We start from the raw sequence: 19082 nt of genomic DNA, 5'->3' as shown, positions 1-19082 counted from the left end.
TCTGTTCATACAGGAATGAAGTTTGAATGCAAAAAAATCCCAAAATGCTTAAAAAAAACAAAGGAAAGCACTAAGTCAATGGGAATAACAAAAGAAGTTAAATATCTCAAAGACCGAGTGAGTGAGATCTGGGGTTTAATTGTGTGAGATTAAGGGCATCATAGCCATAGGTGAAACAGATGGAGCAAGCTGCAGAAGAATTCAGAGATTTTGAGAGTATTATTAATGTATGGGGGATGGAACAGTGAGGCAGACAGGAGAATTAGAACAATGATTTTTTAAAATTTATGGGGCAGAAAGCTAATGTGGATTAACTGATGTACATGAAACAAGTTTTTTTAAAAAAATGAAATTTCTATGCAGATGGGAAGCTGGCCAAGACAACAAATCACTTTGGAGGGTTTCACTGATCAGATGAGGTTGGCACAAAGACAACTTATACATTGAAAGTGAAAATAAGCGGTATGAAGATGGCAAAAATGTGAATTGGAAATCTGGGTTGCGATCTGTAGTGCTAGGTTTCCTCGAAGTTTAATACTACATATAATCAAGTACTAATTTCAGAAAGATAAACACAAGGCACAAATTAAATCACTACACAACAATCGCAACTTGAATTGTGAAGAGATGTATTCCACATAAAGCAAACAACAAATAACAATTTTTTTAATGTAAAATCAGAATGCTAGAGGAGAAATTAAACATCATTACGGATTTTGATCAAAAGTAACTAACAAAATAGTTTCCAGTAGCAGAGGGCAAGTAAGCAGGGAACACAGATTTAGAGCAACTGACAGAAGATTCGTAGGCAAGACTTGAACTAACTTTATTGTCAAAATGCAACAAATTTCAGTGATATGGAATGCACTGCCTAAAAATATAATTTTCAGAAAGGAGTTGGATAAATACTTGAAATAACAAAATTGCAGGGATTCTGGGAAAGGGCAGAGTAGTAGAGTTAATGAGCAGTGCTTCCAAAGACACAGCACAGACATGATTTGCTATTAAATACCAACTATGAAAATATGATAAAAATCTGATCCAAGCACTCTGTATCCACTTCCTACAATCAAATCCTACTGCTTCCAGTTACTCAAACATTTATTCTGTATAACTGAAAATTTTACCTTTACATACATAGAGATCACATTTCAGGGATTCTAAACTGAAGGCACATTATTATATTCCTGTAATGTTAAAATATTAAATTGTACTCTCGCTGGACATTAATATAATTAAAATGCACTGTCTTTGGTTGGGGACGACATTCATTCAGCAATGCGAAACACTTCATTTTGACAGTCATTTGCTACCACTCCCCTACTATTATCAAATTAAACTCTCATTCAGCCCCTTCTATTTAGAAATACTTTCACAGTCATCCACTGCCAATCAGGTTCGCCTGCATGATCACCCAGAGGCTGAAGCCTATCACACATACATTGTCTGGGGAAGTAGCGGAGCCAGAACACGTTTACAGGGCTGCTCCAAAGCTAGGAGATAAACATATAACACCTACACTGTCTTGGGGAATCTTAGTCAGGAAATAGTCTTCATAATGATTCCCCAGAATTAGGGCATTTACATTATCTCAGAGGATGACCTCATCCCACCATTGTATCTGGGATAATGTGGTGGTTTGGCTAGAGTACCTGTAAGGTCAGGCAGCATCCAAGGAACAGGAGAATAGACGTTTCGGCCATAAGCCCTTCTTCAGGAACCTGAAGAAGGGCTTATGCCCGAAACGTCGATTCTCCTGTTCCTTGGATGCTGCCTGACCTGCTGCGCTTTTCCAGCAACACATTTTCAGCTCTGATCTCCAGCATCTGCAGTCCTCACTTTCTCCTAGAGTACCTGTAAGCATTACCAACTGACCTGTATAAAGGAGTTGTGTTTTCTTTATTTGGGACCTCTTTTGGCTCAAAGAGGGCCTGCAAAGAGGGTCAAAGGAGGTCACCTAGGTTGTACAGGCTTTAATAAACTTTTAACTGTTCGCAGAAGTTGGTGTGTGCAAATTCTTGGGAAAAGAACCTAACATCCCAAGCTTCCCTCCAATATTGAACCCAATGTAGTCCCACACTTGAACAGCATAGAAGTTCTTAGAAACATTAAGGAGGGTTGTGGTGCCATGATTGTATCTCTTTATTTGTGCCAGCAGACCTAGGTTCAAGTCCCACCGGCTCCAGAGGTGTGTAAAAACATAATTGAACAGGTTGATTAGAAGAATAAGTTAAATAAAATAGTTTTTAACTAAAATGAATTAGAAACATTGAGGGGTGTTCTTGCAGCACAGTGGAAGTACCCCTACCCTTGAGCCAGGAGGCCCAGGTTCAATGCTCATATGTTCTGGAGGTACGTAATAACATTTGAGCAAGTTGATTGAAAAATACCTAAATTTCTAGTAAAGTTATCATTTACGACTCGTGTTGCAGTTATTTAGATTAGATTACTTACAGTGTGGAAACAGGCCCTTCAGCCCAACAAGTCCACACCGACCCTCCGAAGAGCAACCCACCCAGACCCATTCCCCTACATTTACCCCTTCGCCTAACATTACAGGAAATTTAGCATGGCCAATTCACCTAACCTGCACATTTTTGGACTGTGGGAGGAAACCGGAGCACCCGGAGGAAACCCACACCGACACAGGAAGAATGTGCAAATTCCACACAGACAGTTACCCGAGGCGGGAATTGAACCCGGGTCTATGGCGCGGTGAGGGAGCAGTGCTAACCACTGTGCCACCCTCGGAGCCAGGAGACTCAGGTTCAAATCCTACCTGCTTCAGCGGGGTTGTAATGTGTCTGAATGGGTTGATTAAAAATATACAGAGACATTGAGTACGATGCATAACAGGGGAAAGGTTATATGGTGAAGTAGTGGTAAAAACACTGGTTGTACATGAAAGCACTTGCGGATATGAAGAAAAACGTAGAAACATTGAACATTCTGAACGGGAAGGTTGTATTGTCATCCCGTTTCCTCCCTCTCAGTCAAAGCAAAACGCCAAGAGACCTTGCATAGTTTTAACTCCTTCATCTTTATTCCAGTCCCTGGAAGGAGAAAGAATGATTGCCCAAGCACACATGAGCTCTCTTTCTTCTCTGGAATAGCAGTTTCTCAATGAATTACATAGTCATTTTACAGGGAGGAACATCCAAACAAATCAACATACATATTGATTGGGTGACCATTACAATTAGCGAGCATCAAGAGTAAAGGTTAAGCCATCTGCTGTTACACAATGTATGTTCTTAACCTTAACTGGCTTCACATAATGAATATTTTTCACCTTGCTAACTGACTTTACATACTGAATGTTTCCTTATCTTGTTAAATGGCTCTACATAATGAATGCTTTTCCACTTTGTTAACCCATTATTCTTGCCTCCAGCACCCCATTGTTAACTGGAAGTTCTTATCTGATCTGAGTCATGCTCAGCTGATCCTCTTTCACAAAACTCTGAACTGAACTCTTTCCCTCCTGCTCATACCCTTTACACATTCTCAGTTGAAGTTCAAGCCCCCACCTACATCAAAACTGTGTAATAGTATTTCTTAACAGGTTGATCAGAAAATACCTAGAAACACTGGGCTTGGCTCTTGTGATGCTGTGGTAGTGTCCGCTCCTCTGAGCTAGAAGATCCAGGTTCATATCCCATCTACTCCAGAGGTACATCATAATATCAAACAGGTAGAGTAAAAAAAAACAAACACTGAGAAAAACAAGCACATTTAGCTTGATTAAAACACACCAGAAGTCTTAAAAAAAAATGCTCCAGGTATAAGTAACGTTTAGGTTTCCAAGAATCTCAACTTTAATTTTAAAATTTGCAATGTCTGGTGAAAGGAGATTTAAGATGCATGTTGTCTGTGCAATGCTAGATTCGTTCAGAAGCTTAAAATGAAAAGTAAACATTAAATAAAATCTGACTGTTACTGACAAAATCTTTGGAAATACTATTGGAAAGAGAAAACATTTTGGCTCAGATCAATTAAACATCTCTAAAAATAAAAATACATGGAAAAAGAAGTATTTGCCTAATAGGGTAAAGGTTGAGTGGATACATTGAGTTGTAGAAGATCATGCATCAGTCTCCAAGTCTCCCTTAATAAAAAGCTCCACAAAGCACAGTAAATCCACACATTAATCTACTACCAGAATTGCATCTAAAACATATGGACCACCTGCAATTAATGGGATATTGTTATTATGAACCTGCAGAGGAGTTAAAAATATCCTGAGATAAAAGAGATCAACAAACCACTAAATCTTTTAATATTACACAAATACTTAACTTAAAAATATATTATAATATGGTTTCATTTCCAGTGTTAGCAACTGATCAGTGGCTTACAGAATTTCCCCACACAAAAATCCTGCAAAGCATATTCAGAAAAAGCATTTGCAATAGAATACACAAGTCAACCTTTTGGCATCCTAATATCAGCACTTGATTGAATTAAGTATTTCCCAATATGTGGAGAGACCAAAAAGACTTCTGATGTAGTAGTAGGGTTTTCACCTTTGGGCCAAAAGATCCAGAATGAAGTCATACCAGCCCCAGACACATCTCATAACATGCTGAATAAATTAATTTTTAGCTATGGGCAAAGCTAGAATAAGATGGCAGCCCCAAAAAGGTCCCGTCAGCCATGTATTCCACCTTGGCATTATGTCAACAAAGCGGATCCTTTACTGAAGGAATGATGGAAATTGTGGATGCATTGGTCATTATCTCCCAATTCTCTCAGGTACAGTGTGATGACAGAGGACTGAAAATCTACAAGCCTTTCAAACCCACATTCAGAAACAGGATTGTTACAGCTCAGAAGGTCCATCATGCTTGCACCAGTTCTATAATCGAGTTCTAATCTCCTGCCTTTGCCCATATCCACAAAAATGATGATCCAATGGCTTCTTCAATGTCTCAATTGAACCTGTCTCCGCCACATTTTTAGATGAGGATAAACCCATTAACTACAAGCCATCAAATTTAACCCATATGAAGCAAAAAGGTTTTAGAAATGATAACTTAGGATAAAATTTCAATTAAACAGTCAATTGAACAAATTTAGATTTAAAAAGGCAACACAGATTTGTTACGGCGATGGAATTCCTGAATACTTGAATGTAAAAATTTATTGCAGAGATAGGTGAAGTGATTAAGTTTGGGAGGAAACTGAGGAGTTGCATGCAAAATTCTAAAGCAGATGCAGAAGGCAAGAAATCTGGAGGTATATGTGCCTATTTCTTTGAAAGTAGGAGGTCAGGTTGAGAATGTTGATACTAAGAGTCACCAAATCCAGGATTTTATTTATAAAGTACGAAAGAAGACTGACCTTTATAAACAATTGTCTTGGCTTCAGCTGGAATAGTACGTCGATTAGTGGGTTCTTAAGAATGAGGCAATACAGTGTGTTCAGAAAAGATTTAAGGACAGCTGAAGAGATGAAAAACCAGAAATAAGAACAGCTTGGAAAAGCTGGGGTCATTCTTCAGAAGGAAAGGAAGATTGACAACAGAAATAGTTGAGGTACAGTATTCAAAAATCAAAAGGTAATTGAGACAATGTAGATCGGAAGACACTGTTGCTATTGGTGCAAGTCAAGAGTCAGTAGTGGCTTAAGTAGAGGGTGCTGTGTGTGGAACAAGTTCAAGCTATGTTTCCGTCCTGTATGACTCTACGTAGAACAAAATAACCAATAGCAAACTTTTTTTTAAAAAGTAGGTGTTTAAGATCTACTGTGCATTGCCCGAGTGCAGTGGAAGCAATTCAAGTGCACCTTTTAATTGAGCTTGGATAATTATTTGAACACAAACTAAAGATGTGACTAGTAAAATGACATTTTTCTATACTATAACCATTTATAATCCTATAAATTAAAATGTAAACTAATTACATGAAAAATGATATATCTCGCCAACAATACAATATGTCCACTAGTTAGGAGGGATGGAGAGAAAGGAGATTTCAGTATGTTGCATGCATGCGTCTAACTTACACCATCAGACTCCATTGTACATAAGATGTTTTAGTAGAAAAACTTGACAGTAAGTGTCTACAGACATAAGAGTAACATTTATTTTGGCGTAAACATACATTTAAAGTAACAACCTATGCCAACAATGCCATCCAAACTTTAAAACGATAATTTTCAAGATTCAGAACGGTCCATATATTAGGACCAAATTTCTCACGTATGGCAAGAACATTTCCAACTCCCAAATCGTCGTCAGAATTTTAGCCGACTTGGGGGCAACCTAGAAATGTTCCAGCTGACCTCAGCCATTCTGAACAATTTTCGAATGACAGAAACACTCAACTATATACTTTTAATAATGATATATTAAAGCCATTAATATAGGGAAACGGTTATCCATTGAGGCCACCACTGTGTAAAGATAAAACACTGACTCCTCCCCCTCTGGCCTTGGTCAAATGCCCCTTCCTACCTTTACCGTACACAGAAATCAAACATGGCGTCACCATTGGAGCCCAATCTACCAGCAAAACAAATGGCTGATGGAGGACGCCGAGGCCTTAAAATAAATTCTCCAACCAGTCTCTTACCTTGAAATAGATCTCATCTACAACCTCATGGTAGGTTTTCAGTTCATACAACTGCACTTTAAAGTAGGGTGAGGAGAGAATATTGGTGAGGATGAGCGGGTTGAGGTTCATGGTCTTCTCGTTGCCCCACAGTGGCAGCACGTTGCCCTGTTTAATGGAGGAGGCCGGCTTAACACTTCCCCCCGCTTGCTGCTGCTGTTGCTGGTGGTTTCCAATGGCCGTTTTGTTAGCCATCTCGCTGCTGCACACTACCGCTCACAGCAGAAAATATCTCAACATCAAGGTGCCCTCGCCCGTGGAAAAGATTACCGGCATAAACAACCTCTGCTAATATTTAAACGCACATAACCTATCACGAAATGGGTTTAATCGTAGAATTTAATTTTAAAAAACTCTTTCGAAACGCGCACACATACCCCTCACCAAATTAAAAAAAACACAAAATGGCGTCCGCTACCTCTTTCCGGCTAAAGGAAGTATGGTGACGTACTTTGACAGACAGTCCCGTTGACCAAACGTACTCTAGATAATGTGCAGTTGCTGGCGGTCTGACCAATAGAAGAAGGAGAAAAGGGCGGGTCTATGTGCGGGGAAATGGTAGAATGCGTCATGTTGCTGAGGTGCCGGTTTGCGCGGAACTGAGTGAAAGGATGGCCTTTTTCAAAAATGCCTCTTGCTGACGGTCTGTGGTTTCTCCATGGTTACAATTTTGGTTTTTATTGCGTGTGTGTAGATTTTGTCACCACGCTTTTTTCTGTTCTTAAAGATGGTGTATGGGAGAACGCCGGATTATGTTTTTAGGTAATTCAAGTTGATTGGTCAGACACTAAATCCTGCCCAACTCACTCCATTTGAAATCTTGACGTTCTTTTTCATGTTTCATTTGTGCTTCCATCATTTCTTGGGCTCATTCTAAATATTATGTGGTTTAACTTTAGCGCGCATTTTAAAAAACTGAGTTTCCTTATTTAAAATGTAATGTGTAATCTTTGCAATTCTGTTTAACCTGGGGTTTTTTGTCCATTAAATTGTGTCGAATACATATCCACTATATTGCATAGCGTTTGTTTTCTGTTGCATTGTAATATTAATCCTAGTATTGTCATTAAATATATCTGTAGTTTAAATGCTTCCCCTGTAATACAGCTCACGATAAATCAGTGATTATTTTAAAATTAGCTTGATGGCATTTCAGCAAAGCTGAATTCGTCCAGAGACTTCATCTTTATGGCTTACTTCACACTTCAAAATGCTAATGTAGTTTCACTCCTTTTATATGATACTTTAATTTTATTCCTAGAAGATATTTCTAATTGAATATTAATAGAATTCCTACGGGGTGGAATTAGACCACCTGGCCCAACAAATCCAGACTGACCTTCTGAAGAGCAGGCAACCCACTCCTCCATCCCACCACTCTACATTTCTCCTAACCAATGTATCTAACCTACATATCCCTGAACACTATAGGCAATTTAGCATGGCCAGTTCACCTAACCTGCACGTTTGATTTTTTTTTATTAGATTAGATTAGATTCCATTCTGTGGAAACAGGCCCGTCGACCCTCTGAAGAGTAACCCACCCAGACCCATTCCCTCAGACTAAAGCACCTAACACTATGGGCAATTTAGCATAGCCAATTCACCTGACCTGCACATCTTTGGACTGTGGGAGGAAACTGGAGTACCCGGAGGAAACCAAAGCAGGCACGGGGAGAACTTTCAAACTCCACGCAGACAGTTGCCTGGTCCCTGGAGCTGTGAGGCAGCAGTGCTATCCACTGAGCAACCATGCTGCCCATAAAAGAATATAAAAAATGTCTTTATTCAATGAAGAATGGATGTTGTTCCCAATATTTGTTCAACCAACATCTGTAATGCACATTATCTGATTACTTGTGTTTATGGGCCTGTAAATTGATCATGAATGATTACACTTCAGAAGTACAAAATTGGTTATAAAATTTGAAATGAAAAATTGGAGATTATTCTGAAGGAATGAATTAATCTCTGCTTGGAGAGGCAAGGGTTGGTCAGGGATAAACAGCGTCACTTTTGTCGGGAGATCATGTATAACAAATTAGATTGAATCTTTCCACTATGTGACCAAGTTTGTTGAAGGGGATTGTGCAGGTGTAGTTCATATGGATTTGGACGTAGATTTGCTCACTGTGCTGGAAGATTCATTTTCAGAAGTTTTGTCTGGAGGCTCACTGACGATATTACCGAGTATGGTGACGAAATGTCTGAAAATGTACCTTCCAGCTCAGTGAGCTAACCGACATCCAGAACCTCAACCTGAGCTATAAATCTTCTCAAAACCCGATAGTATATGGATTTCAGCAAAGCCATTGATTAGGACCCATATATGGTGCCATGGTAGGGCAACTTATAAAACTTTTCACTTTATTTTTCTTGTAGAAGTACACGTGACAATAAATTTCTATTCTATGAGAGATATTGGCAAAGAAGCCACACGTGACTCAAATTGGCTTAGTGGTAGGAGGCAGGGTGGTGGTAGCAGGCTATTTGACTTTTTTAAACAAAATTATTCATTCATGGGATCTGGGTGTCTCTGGCTAGGCCAGCATTTTTGCCCATCCTTAATTGCCACAGAGGACGGTTGAGAGTTAATCATGTTGCTATGAGTCAAATCAAATGTAGGTCAGACCAGGTAAGGATGACCGTTTCCTTCTCTCATAGACCATAGTGAACCAGATGGCTTTTTTCCCAACAATTGACAATTGTTTCATAGTCATCATTAGACTTTGAATTCCAGATTTTTATCAAATTCAGATTACACCATCTGCCATGGCAGAATTTGCACCTGGGTTTCCAGAACATTATTTGGTCTCTGGATTAATAGTCCTGTGAAAATGCCACTAGGCCATCATTCCCCCTGTTGGAGGCAAATGTCAAATTGTCTATCATGAATCAATATTTTCTTTTTTAGTGATATATATGTATACAAACAAAAAGAAGAAAATATAGGGTGAATAGTAAGGTAGGTATTTGATTTGATTTATTGTAGTCATGTGTACCTAGGTATAGTGAAAAGCTTTGTTTGCAAGTAGTACCAGCAGATCATAGTAAGCAAGGATATACAGAGCATAGTGCGCTTAGAGTGTGGCATATAGACTGAACTGTACATGAGGTGTGCGAAGAATGCTCAACATTATTTGAAATTAATGAGTTCATTCAGTCTAATAACAGCAGAGAAGAAGCTTCTCTTGAACAGGTTGGTGTGTGTCCAAGCTGCTGTATTTTCTGCCTGACAAGATTGTGGAAGAGCATTACTGCTGTTGGCCGACTTTCCGCAGAGACAAAAGTGTAAATGGAGTCCATGGATGGAAGGCTGGCTTCCATGATGTCCTGGGCTGCACATACATACCAGTTCCAAAACCGTACAACCCAGATGGCCTCCTTCTTCAAGGACCGCAATTTCCCCCCAGACGTGGTCGACGATGCCCTCCACCGCATCTCTTCCACTTCCCGCTCCTCCGCCCTTGAGCCCCGCCCCTCCAACCGCCACCAGGACAGAACCCCACTGGTCCTCACTTACCACCCCATCAACCTCCATATACAGCATATCATCCGCCGTCATTTCCACCACCTCAAAACGGACCCCACCACCAGGGATATATTTCCCTCCCCTCCCCTATCAGCGTTCCGAAAAGACCACTCCCTCCGTGACGCCCTCGTCAGGTCCACACCCCCCACCAACCCAACCTCCACTCCCAACACCTTCCCCTGCAACTGCAAGAAATGCAAAACTTGTGCCCACACCTCCCCCCTTACTTCCCTCCAAGGCCCCGAGGGATATTTCCATATCCGCCACAAATTCACTTGCACCTCCACACACATCATCTATTGCATCCGCTGCACCCGATGTGGCCTCCTCTATATTGGGGAGACAGGCTGTCTACTTGTGGAACGTTTCAGAGAACACCTCTGGGACACCCAGACCAACCAACCCAACCACCCCGTAGCTCAACACTTCAACTCCCCCTCCCACTCCACCAAAGACATGTAGGTCCTTGGACTCCTCCATCGCCAGACCATAGCAACACGATGGTTGGAGGAAGAGCGCCTCATCTTCCGCCTAGGAACCCTCCAACCACAAGGGATGAACTCTGAATGCTCCAGTTTCCTCATTTCCCCTCCCCCCACCTTGTCTCAGTCAAATCCCTCGAACTCAGCACCGCATTCCTAACCTGCAATCTTCTTTCTGACCTCTCCGCTCCCACCCCACTCCAACCTATCACCCTCACCTTGAACTCCTTCCACCTATCGCATTTCCAACGCCCCTCCCCAAGTCCCTCCTCCCTACCTTTTATCTTAGCCTGATGGACACACTTTCCTCATTCCTGAAGAAGGGCTTATGCCCGAAACGTCAATTCTCCTGTTCCTTGGATGCTGCCTGACCTGCTGCGCTTTTCCAGCAACACATTTTCAGCGAGGGTCTTTATGGACATGCCAAATTTTCTAAGCTGCCAGAGGAAAAACTATTGTTGTGCATTCTGTACAATCACATCCACATAGGAAGTCCAGGACAGATTGTCGGTTATTGGCACTCCTCTGAACTGGATGCTCTCCACCCTCTCAACCGCTGCTCTGTTGATGTAGATGGGGTGTGTTCTTCTCTTTTCTTTGAGGTCAATGATCAGTTATTTTGTTTTGCTGACATTGAGAGATAGATTGTTATCGCTGAATCACAAAACCAAGCCCTCTTTCTCCTTTTTGTATTCTGACTCATTATTATTTGATATCTGTCCTGCCACGATGGTGTCATAGTGACCTGTATATGGATGGCATGAAGATGGCAGAGTGGTTGACAATGAAAAAGAAGGTCTTGGACTACAGATCGGCAGATGGAATAAAAATCCTGATAAATTTGAGTTAATGTGCTCTAAACGTAGTAAGATAAAGAAGTATTCGATGACTGGCAGGACACTAGGAAACTTAGAGGAACAGACAGATCTTGGGGTGTTTGTCCAGAGATCCCTGAAGGCAGCAGATTAAAAGGTAGTTAGGAAAGCATATGGGAAATTTTGATTTTATCAGTATTGACAGATTATAGGACCAGGGAGGTTATTTTGGAGCTGTACAAAACTTTGGAGGCCATAGCTAGAGTAGTGTGTGTAGTTCCTGTTATTGCACTGGAGAGGGGGCAGAGGAAATTCAACAAGATGTTGCCTGGGATAGAGCAGTTTAGCTAAGAAGAGAGGCTGGATAAGTTTGGGTTATTTTTTATAAGAGCAGGGGAAGGCTGAGGGGACCTGATTGAAGGTCGTGGATAGGGTGGATAGAAACCAGCTGTTCTCCTTATTGAAAAGTCAATAACAAGGGACATAATTTTAAGGTGAAAGGTAAGAAGTTTAAAGAGAATGTGTGGAAACATTTTTTCTTCCAGAGGTTGGTTGGAATCTGGAGTGCACTCCTGGAAGGGTAATTGTTGCAGGAAACCTCACAACCCTTAAGAAGGAAATGAATGACCACTTGAAATGTCATAACATTTGAGGCTATGGGTCAAGTCCTGGAAAGAGGGATGAGTGTAGGTTCAGAGGTTTGTGATGGATCAAAGGGCCTCCTCTGTACGATATAATTCTATTTTAAATTCAACGGTTTTTTTAAATTGACTGCAACAGTTTGCCTACATAGCAGTAAGGACTACTTTGAAAGTACTTTAGTTAGAATGAAGCACTTTCGATGTTGTAAGCTAATGAATATACTATTTGAGTGCAAGTTCTGTATGCTATTGCTTTGTATTCTATTGCTAGTAATTTGGATTTTTAAAAGAAACTGGCAATAAAGATGTGGCATTATTGCCTGGGCCAGGAGCTCAGAAGCTTTTGCATCTTGCATCCCGTGCACTATTTTGTCAAAAAATCCTGCCTTCACCATTATAAAAATAATATCGCACTTTTTCCAAGGAGTGTATTTTTACATGCATGTTAGTATTACATTAACCATTAATGAAAAATTTTAAGGATATTAAGATTGAAATAATTTTGCTGAGAATGTGTTTGCTAAATCATTTTTAAAAAATGAGTTATTGATTTTGTCATTGAGAAACCTGTGATTGCATTTCATTAAGTATCTACTGTCCTTGCTTTAAATGACAGAGGTTGTGTGTTTAGAAGACGTTAAGGAGATGGGTAAAATGTTGCAGTATCTTGTTGATATCTCTGGGCCAGTGTACACTTTATTGACATAATAGTTTGTCAACATTCCCAATCCAAAATGGTAGTGGACCACATATATTATATGTGTTAGTACGTTATGAATGATAATGGGTTCTGTTATCATGGTTTAAGTATCTTGGCTTTTTGAACTTGTTGATGAGTAATAAGCTATGTTTTTCAGTTCCAGCCAAGTTTGTGGCAGCAAGAAGTGACACTGAATATTTTGGTGCCTTACCACAACCGCAACTTGGTCCTTGTCATGGCAAATTTTATCTGGTGTACATTTGTAGAAGAGGGCAGTTTCATCTGCATTCAAGATATCCATTGGATTATAATCTTGATAATTTCTTGAAAAGATTTGTCAGTCATTCAGATTTGAAGTGACTCGCAGATGAGCGCTGTCCACAAAGCTGCTTGCAGATGAGGTTATGTTGTGATTTAAACAGCAAAAAAAAGCTATTGCTCTGACTAAAGTTGTCAACATCTATTTTCTTTGCAAAGCTCTCTGCTTTCTCCACAGAATCTTATTTTGTTAATACTATGTGGGTCAGTTTATACATAAAGGATGCATTCTCCAACTCTGGACTTATTGGGAATTGTATTTTTTGATATTAGTATTCCATGCTCCACTGTCATATTAGTCTTTAATTTTTCAGCATTCTTTATCTAGCCAGTCAGTTTACTAAGTCTGACATAGAATTCAGTTTGAATATGTTTGTGTGGTCTTCCTTCATTAAGTGCCTTCAATGCCCTGAACTTGGTTTAGCCATGATTTTGACAGCAATAACTGAAACATGTTTTCTTAAACTGCAGCTTGTGCATCTATTTTAATAAGATTAGTATCCTTTTTTATTATTTTTATATTTGAAACATTAAACTCAAGACATTAATATCTAGGTTGTTTCAAATAGAAAATATTGCAATATGAGTAAAGACTTCTTGTTGACTCATCACATTACCCCTCTGTCAATGTTGCGAGAGAGAGATAGAAATTGCAAAGCGAAATACGGATTGAGATGTTATTGTCTAATTGACAAAGTCAGGATGTTGATTTATGAAGTGTTAAAATAAATAGGTGGCCTTGTACACTACTGCTGCATGTCACTGTAGAGGGAGTTGATGGGGTGCCAATCAAGCTTTGTCCTCTAATGAGCTTCTTGAAAGTGTTGTTGGCGTAGCACTCAAATGGTCAAGTGGAAAGTATTCTGTCACATTCCTGCCTTGTAAATTGTGAACAGATTTTAAGGAGTCCTGAGTGAGATACTCATTGCAGAATTCCTCATCTTAGAGCCACAGTATATTGTTGGTGCAGTTTGTTTTTTTTTGTTTGTTGGTAGCCCAGATATTAATTGTGGAGGATTCAATCGTGATAATGCTATTGATTATCAAGGCATGGTGGTTGGGTTGTCTCTTGTTGTATGTGGTTGCTCCCTCACACTCATGCAGTGCGAATGTTACTTGTCACTTATCAGCCCAAGCCACATAGTTCAAATCTTGCAGCAGTTGAATATGGACTCCTTCGGTGTCTGAGGAATCACGAATGGTGCTGAACACTGACATCATTGGTAAACATTACCCCTCTGACCTTTATGATGAATGGAAGGTGATTGAAGCAGCTGAAAATATTTGAACTGAGGACGCTGTAGTGATGTCCTAGGGCTGAGGTAATTGATCTCCAAATCCACAATCATTTTTCTTTGTGTTAGGTATGACTCCAAATGTTGGAGAGTTTTTTTCCTCTTGATTCCCAATTACTCCAGTATCATAGGGTTCTTTGCCACAGTCATCAAATGCTACTTAATGTCAAAAGCAGTGACCTGCAAATCCCCTCAGGAGTTCAGCTCCTGTTTGGACCAAAACTACAATTAGGTTAGGAGCTGAATGATGCTAGCAGACCCCAAATTGAGCTTGTAAGCAGCTTATTGAATAAGTGCCACTTGATAATCCTCTTGAAAGTAGACTAATTGGGTGCTAAATAACCATGTTAGATTTATTTTGATTTTTGTGGCTGGGATACACAAATTATATTCACTTAAAGTTAGATTTCCATTCCTGAAAATTGTGGAAATAGGGCCTTCCATAGCAGAAAATAAAATAAAACATGTTACAATATACTATTTTATATGCCTAACTTGTACATTGATTTTAACAGTTATTTAATTTACCAAAAACGTGTTACTTTTATATTTTTAATTACAACATTGCAGATGATACCGAGTGCACACCATAAGATAGAGGAGCAGAAGTGGGAGACTGCTCTGTCATTCATGGAGACCATGGCTAATCTGATAATCCTCAACTCCACTTTCCTACCTTGTTTTTAAAACCCTTCATGAATAGAAGGATGTATATCTCAAACTCAAATATGCCATGGCAAAATTTCTATACATTCTCCACCCTCTGGAAAAAGGAAATTGCTCCCCATCTTGGTTTTAAATGGACAACCCCGTGTTCTGAGATTGTTTTGGGGGGCATTTGCAGATTCTGAGGATTATGAAGTGCCATTTAGTTGTTGAAATGTGCAGGTAAAATGGTAGCTTCTTATAAGAGCAAAATTGGGTTGGAGGTGCTGACATTTTAAAGAATTGTGATAGAGTTGGATGAAGCAAGATTTGGACAATATCATGCTTGGTCTGATAAGTGGTGAACTGTATTCATCTTGCACAAATGCTGATCAATGATCACCTCCAGCAAGAGAATCGAATTATCTCTACTTCACATTCAACAATATTATCACCACTGTAGTTCCACTCTCAAGATCTTGGCAATTATCATTGACCAGAAACTGGAACAGCTATATAAATACAAGTGCAGGACAGAGGCTGGCAATTCTACACTGAGTCACTCGGTTCCTGACAGTAACCCTAGAATTATATTCAATCAGAATCAGCAATGGACTGTCAGCTGGAGTCCCATCAGATGTAAAGGAACATAATCTCATCCCAGAATATCACTGCAGGAGGTCATTAAAGCCAACCCTAGGCCAACCCACTCATGAGGGTCACCCCCTCATTCCTGATGAAGAACTTATGCTCGAAACATCAACTCTCCTCCTCGGATGCTGCCTGACTGGCTGTGCTTTTCCCACAACACACTCTTGAGTCTGATCTCCTGCATCTGCAGTTCTCAGTTTCTCCTAGTTGATTACAACATGGCACATGATTAGGAATGATCAAGGGAGTTGATTCAAAACACCTTATGTTCAGACCAAATAGAAAGCTGATGGCTGACTACTACTCCTCTGTGAATCAGCACACTTTCATATTGAATACCACAAAATCTGCACTTAAGGGTAACATGGACACAGTATATTCTGGATGAGGGTCTTCAATGTGCTTCACCACTTCATATTGCACTGACCCATAACTTCAGAAGGGAAAATTAACTGTCCCTCCGACATCAAACTCCATTCATTGCAGATTGTGTTGGATTATTGAAAGTTAACTCTGATGGGCCAAATTTAACCTCATAATAAAAATGAACTTGAAATGTTCCTAATTTTACAAGGCAAAAATCTCAAAAGGTGACTTGTTCTGCAGCTGATCAAAAGGTACCACTTTCCCACTGAAATGTTCAGTTTACATTTTCCTTCCATTTGATCCAACTTTAATTATGTACAGTCTTATTCTGTGACAGCATATCTTAGCCCATAACCCACTCTTTAGAAGCTTATTCAAAATTAAGTTAAATTGCCTCAATCTTACTGTTCAACATTTTGTTTTTAGAGAAGCTTTACCTCTATTTAATTTGAGCCTCTTTAATCTCAGCAACTAAGAATGGACAAAAATGGTCTCTAGTGATGTCTACTTTCTATGAGCAATATCTAAAAATGCTACCTGTATTTTTAACCATTTTAAAAATTTTACTCCTGGATTCTTTCCAGCAATCTCCATTGGAAGTGTGCATATGTTTATATAAGGAGACAATAAATAGAACTTGTGAGATGTATCACAGCTGAGTTGACGGTTAACACTTGATTTGAGCTTTACATATGAATGATAACTATCTGAATGAAGTGATGAAAGGTAATTAGTGTCTATGGATTGAGGCAAAATTGAGCCTTTTTCAACTATGCTAAATAAAACAAGGGCTATATGTTTTTGGATGACATTTCAAATATAGTTCAAAATTTGAACTATAAATTAAAATAGTTATATGATAACTCCTAATTCATTTTTTTTATGTAAGAGTTTAGTGATTCCCGATTTAAGTAGTCTTTCAATGTAAGATAATGACCATTGCTTTTCTGTGGGGTTTACAAATGAATTTTGTGGTTTCCATTACCTATAAATATCCTATTTAAGGAAAATTTAAATTAAACTTTACAAAACATATCTGAAGCATCCTTTATTATATGGTCAGTTGCTAGCATGAAGAACATTATCTTAGCAAGATTGAGATAGATGGACAATACCGTAAAATTCTAAAAAATTTAATGTGAAGTTCTACATTTGAAAGAAAATAGTGTACAAAATAATAAAAATGCTTAATTTTGTCTGCCTTGACATTACAAACCAAATAGTGTTCACAACAGTTAGAAGATGACTGTCAAAGTTAACTGCTGAAAATGTGTTGCTGGAAAAGCGCAGCAGGTCAGGCAGCATCCAAGGAACAGGAGAATCGACGTTTCGGGCATCAGCCCTTCTTCAGGAAGAAGGGCTGATGCCCGAAACGTCGATTCTCCTGTTCCTTGGATGCTGCCTGACCACCTGCGCTTTTCCAGCAACACATTTTCAGCTCTGATCTCCAGCATCTGCAGTCCTCACTTTCTCCTCCTGTCAAAGTTAACAACCAGTTGAGTTATTCCTTAAAGCTTATCTTATGATAACATATTAACTTATATTAGCAAATATAAACTGACCTGAAAGAAGTATTGTTGGAACTCCCTCATTGCATTTTTGAATAAAAACTTGCAGCTTACCTTTTTCAGTGGCTCCCACAAGTGACATAATTAGGCATTCCAATTGACAAATGGCAGAAAACTAGCCACCAGGATACATGAACATCAACTAGCCACAAACCAACATGACCCACTCTCACTAGTATCCATACATATGGATGAGGAAGGACACCACTTCAATTGGGACAACACATCCATCCTAGAACAAATCAAACAGAGAGACACGCACGAAAATTCCTAGAAGCGTGGCATTCCTACTGGAACTGTATCAACAAACACATTGACTTGGATCCCATTTACCACCCCCTGAGAAAAAGAACAGGAAATGACATCACCAACCGTAGGAAACTCAAACATATAAATAGAAAGCAGGCGGCTACACTATTGCTTCAGTTGGAGGCTCACTGAAGATGTTACCTAGTGTGGTGATGAAATGTCTGAAAACGAACCTTCCAGGTCAGAGAGCAAACCTACATCCGGAAACTCAACCTGAGCTACAAATCTTCTCAAAATTCAATAGCTTAATGAATGAAAGTTTTGTCTGCAGTTTTTGAAAGATATCTGATCCAATGTATAAGGATTATTATTAATAAAATTTCTATCTGATGGCTTTGGGAAAATATACATTATAGATAAGTTTAAGATTTCCCAATATACTTTTATATTATTGTTCTGATCTTCAGATCATTGATTCCTGCTGTGCTACAGTTGCAAAAGTACCAAGTACGTTCTCGTACCTTTTCTCACTTTGTCTAGCAGTTGACACTAGGACTGGTTAGAAACAAGGTTTAAAGAAAATTTCTGATGCTGGGGCATTAAGAACAACAGTATATTTTCTTACTATTGTGGTCAAATCGGCTTTTAAAGGAGTGGTGAAGGATCACATTTTGGACCTTTTACAATTACCAATGTTCTGTTTTACCGCAGCGTTTGTCCGAACACACTTTGAGAAACAAACTTGTAAGGAGATCTCGGCTATCTGTAAGAATAATAGGGTAGCTATGGTCGGGGATTTTAACTTTCCAAACAAAGACTGGGATTACTATAGTGTTAAGGGTTAAGATGGAGAGGAATTTGTTAAGTGTGTATACAAGACAATTTTCTGATTCAGTATGTGGATGTACCTACTAGAGAAGGTGCAAAACTTGACATATTCTTGGGAAATAAGGCAGGGCAGATGACTGAGGTGTCAATGGGGGAGCACTTTGGGGCCAACGACCATAATTCTATTAGATTTAAAATAATGATGGAAAAGGATAGACCAGATCTAAAAGTTGAAGTTGTAAATTGGAGAAAGGCCAATTTTGATGGTATGAGGCAAGAACTTTTGAAAGCTGATTGGGGGCAGATGTTTGCAGGTAAAGGGACGGCTGGAAAATGGGAAGCCTTCAGAAATGAGATAACGAGAATCCAGAGAAAGTA

At 39.4% G+C, this 19082-nt stretch overlaps 2 protein-coding genes across 4 annotated transcripts in view; one reads left to right on the top strand and one right to left on the bottom strand.

Annotated features, from left to right (window-relative positions):
• Nucleotides 1-7035, bottom strand: part of prpf38b (pre-mRNA processing factor 38B) — a 30762-nt gene extending 23727 nt beyond the window's left edge. The window contains exon 1 of the mRNA XM_072573785.1: nt 6576-7035. Within this exon, the coding sequence (XP_072429886.1) occupies nt 6576-6809 (234 nt within the window). The 5' untranslated portion in view covers nt 6810-7035. The remainder of the gene's footprint in view (nt 1-6575) is intronic.
• The window catches only part of LOC140479730 (UDP-N-acetylglucosamine transporter-like), a 59771-nt gene continuing 47168 nt past the window's right edge, over nt 6480-19082 (top strand). The window contains exon 1 of one of the 3 annotated variants that reach the window (XM_072573792.1): nt 6480-6605. In XM_072573792.1, the coding sequence (XP_072429893.1) occupies nt 6603-6605 (3 nt within the window). In that variant the 5' untranslated portion in view covers nt 6480-6602. Of the gene's footprint in view, nt 6606-7167; nt 7377-19082 lie in introns of those variants that run through there. The other 2 variants (XM_072573796.1, XM_072573795.1) reach the window with 2 other exon arrangements.

This window comes from Chiloscyllium punctatum, chromosome 7 (assembly GCF_047496795.1).
Source record: "Chiloscyllium punctatum isolate Juve2018m chromosome 7, sChiPun1.3, whole genome shotgun sequence".
Lineage (NCBI taxonomy): Eukaryota > Metazoa > Chordata > Chondrichthyes > Orectolobiformes > Hemiscylliidae > Chiloscyllium > Chiloscyllium punctatum.
The sequence above is the reverse complement of the archived record's forward strand: the minus strand, read 5'-3'. Positions and strand labels throughout refer to the sequence as shown.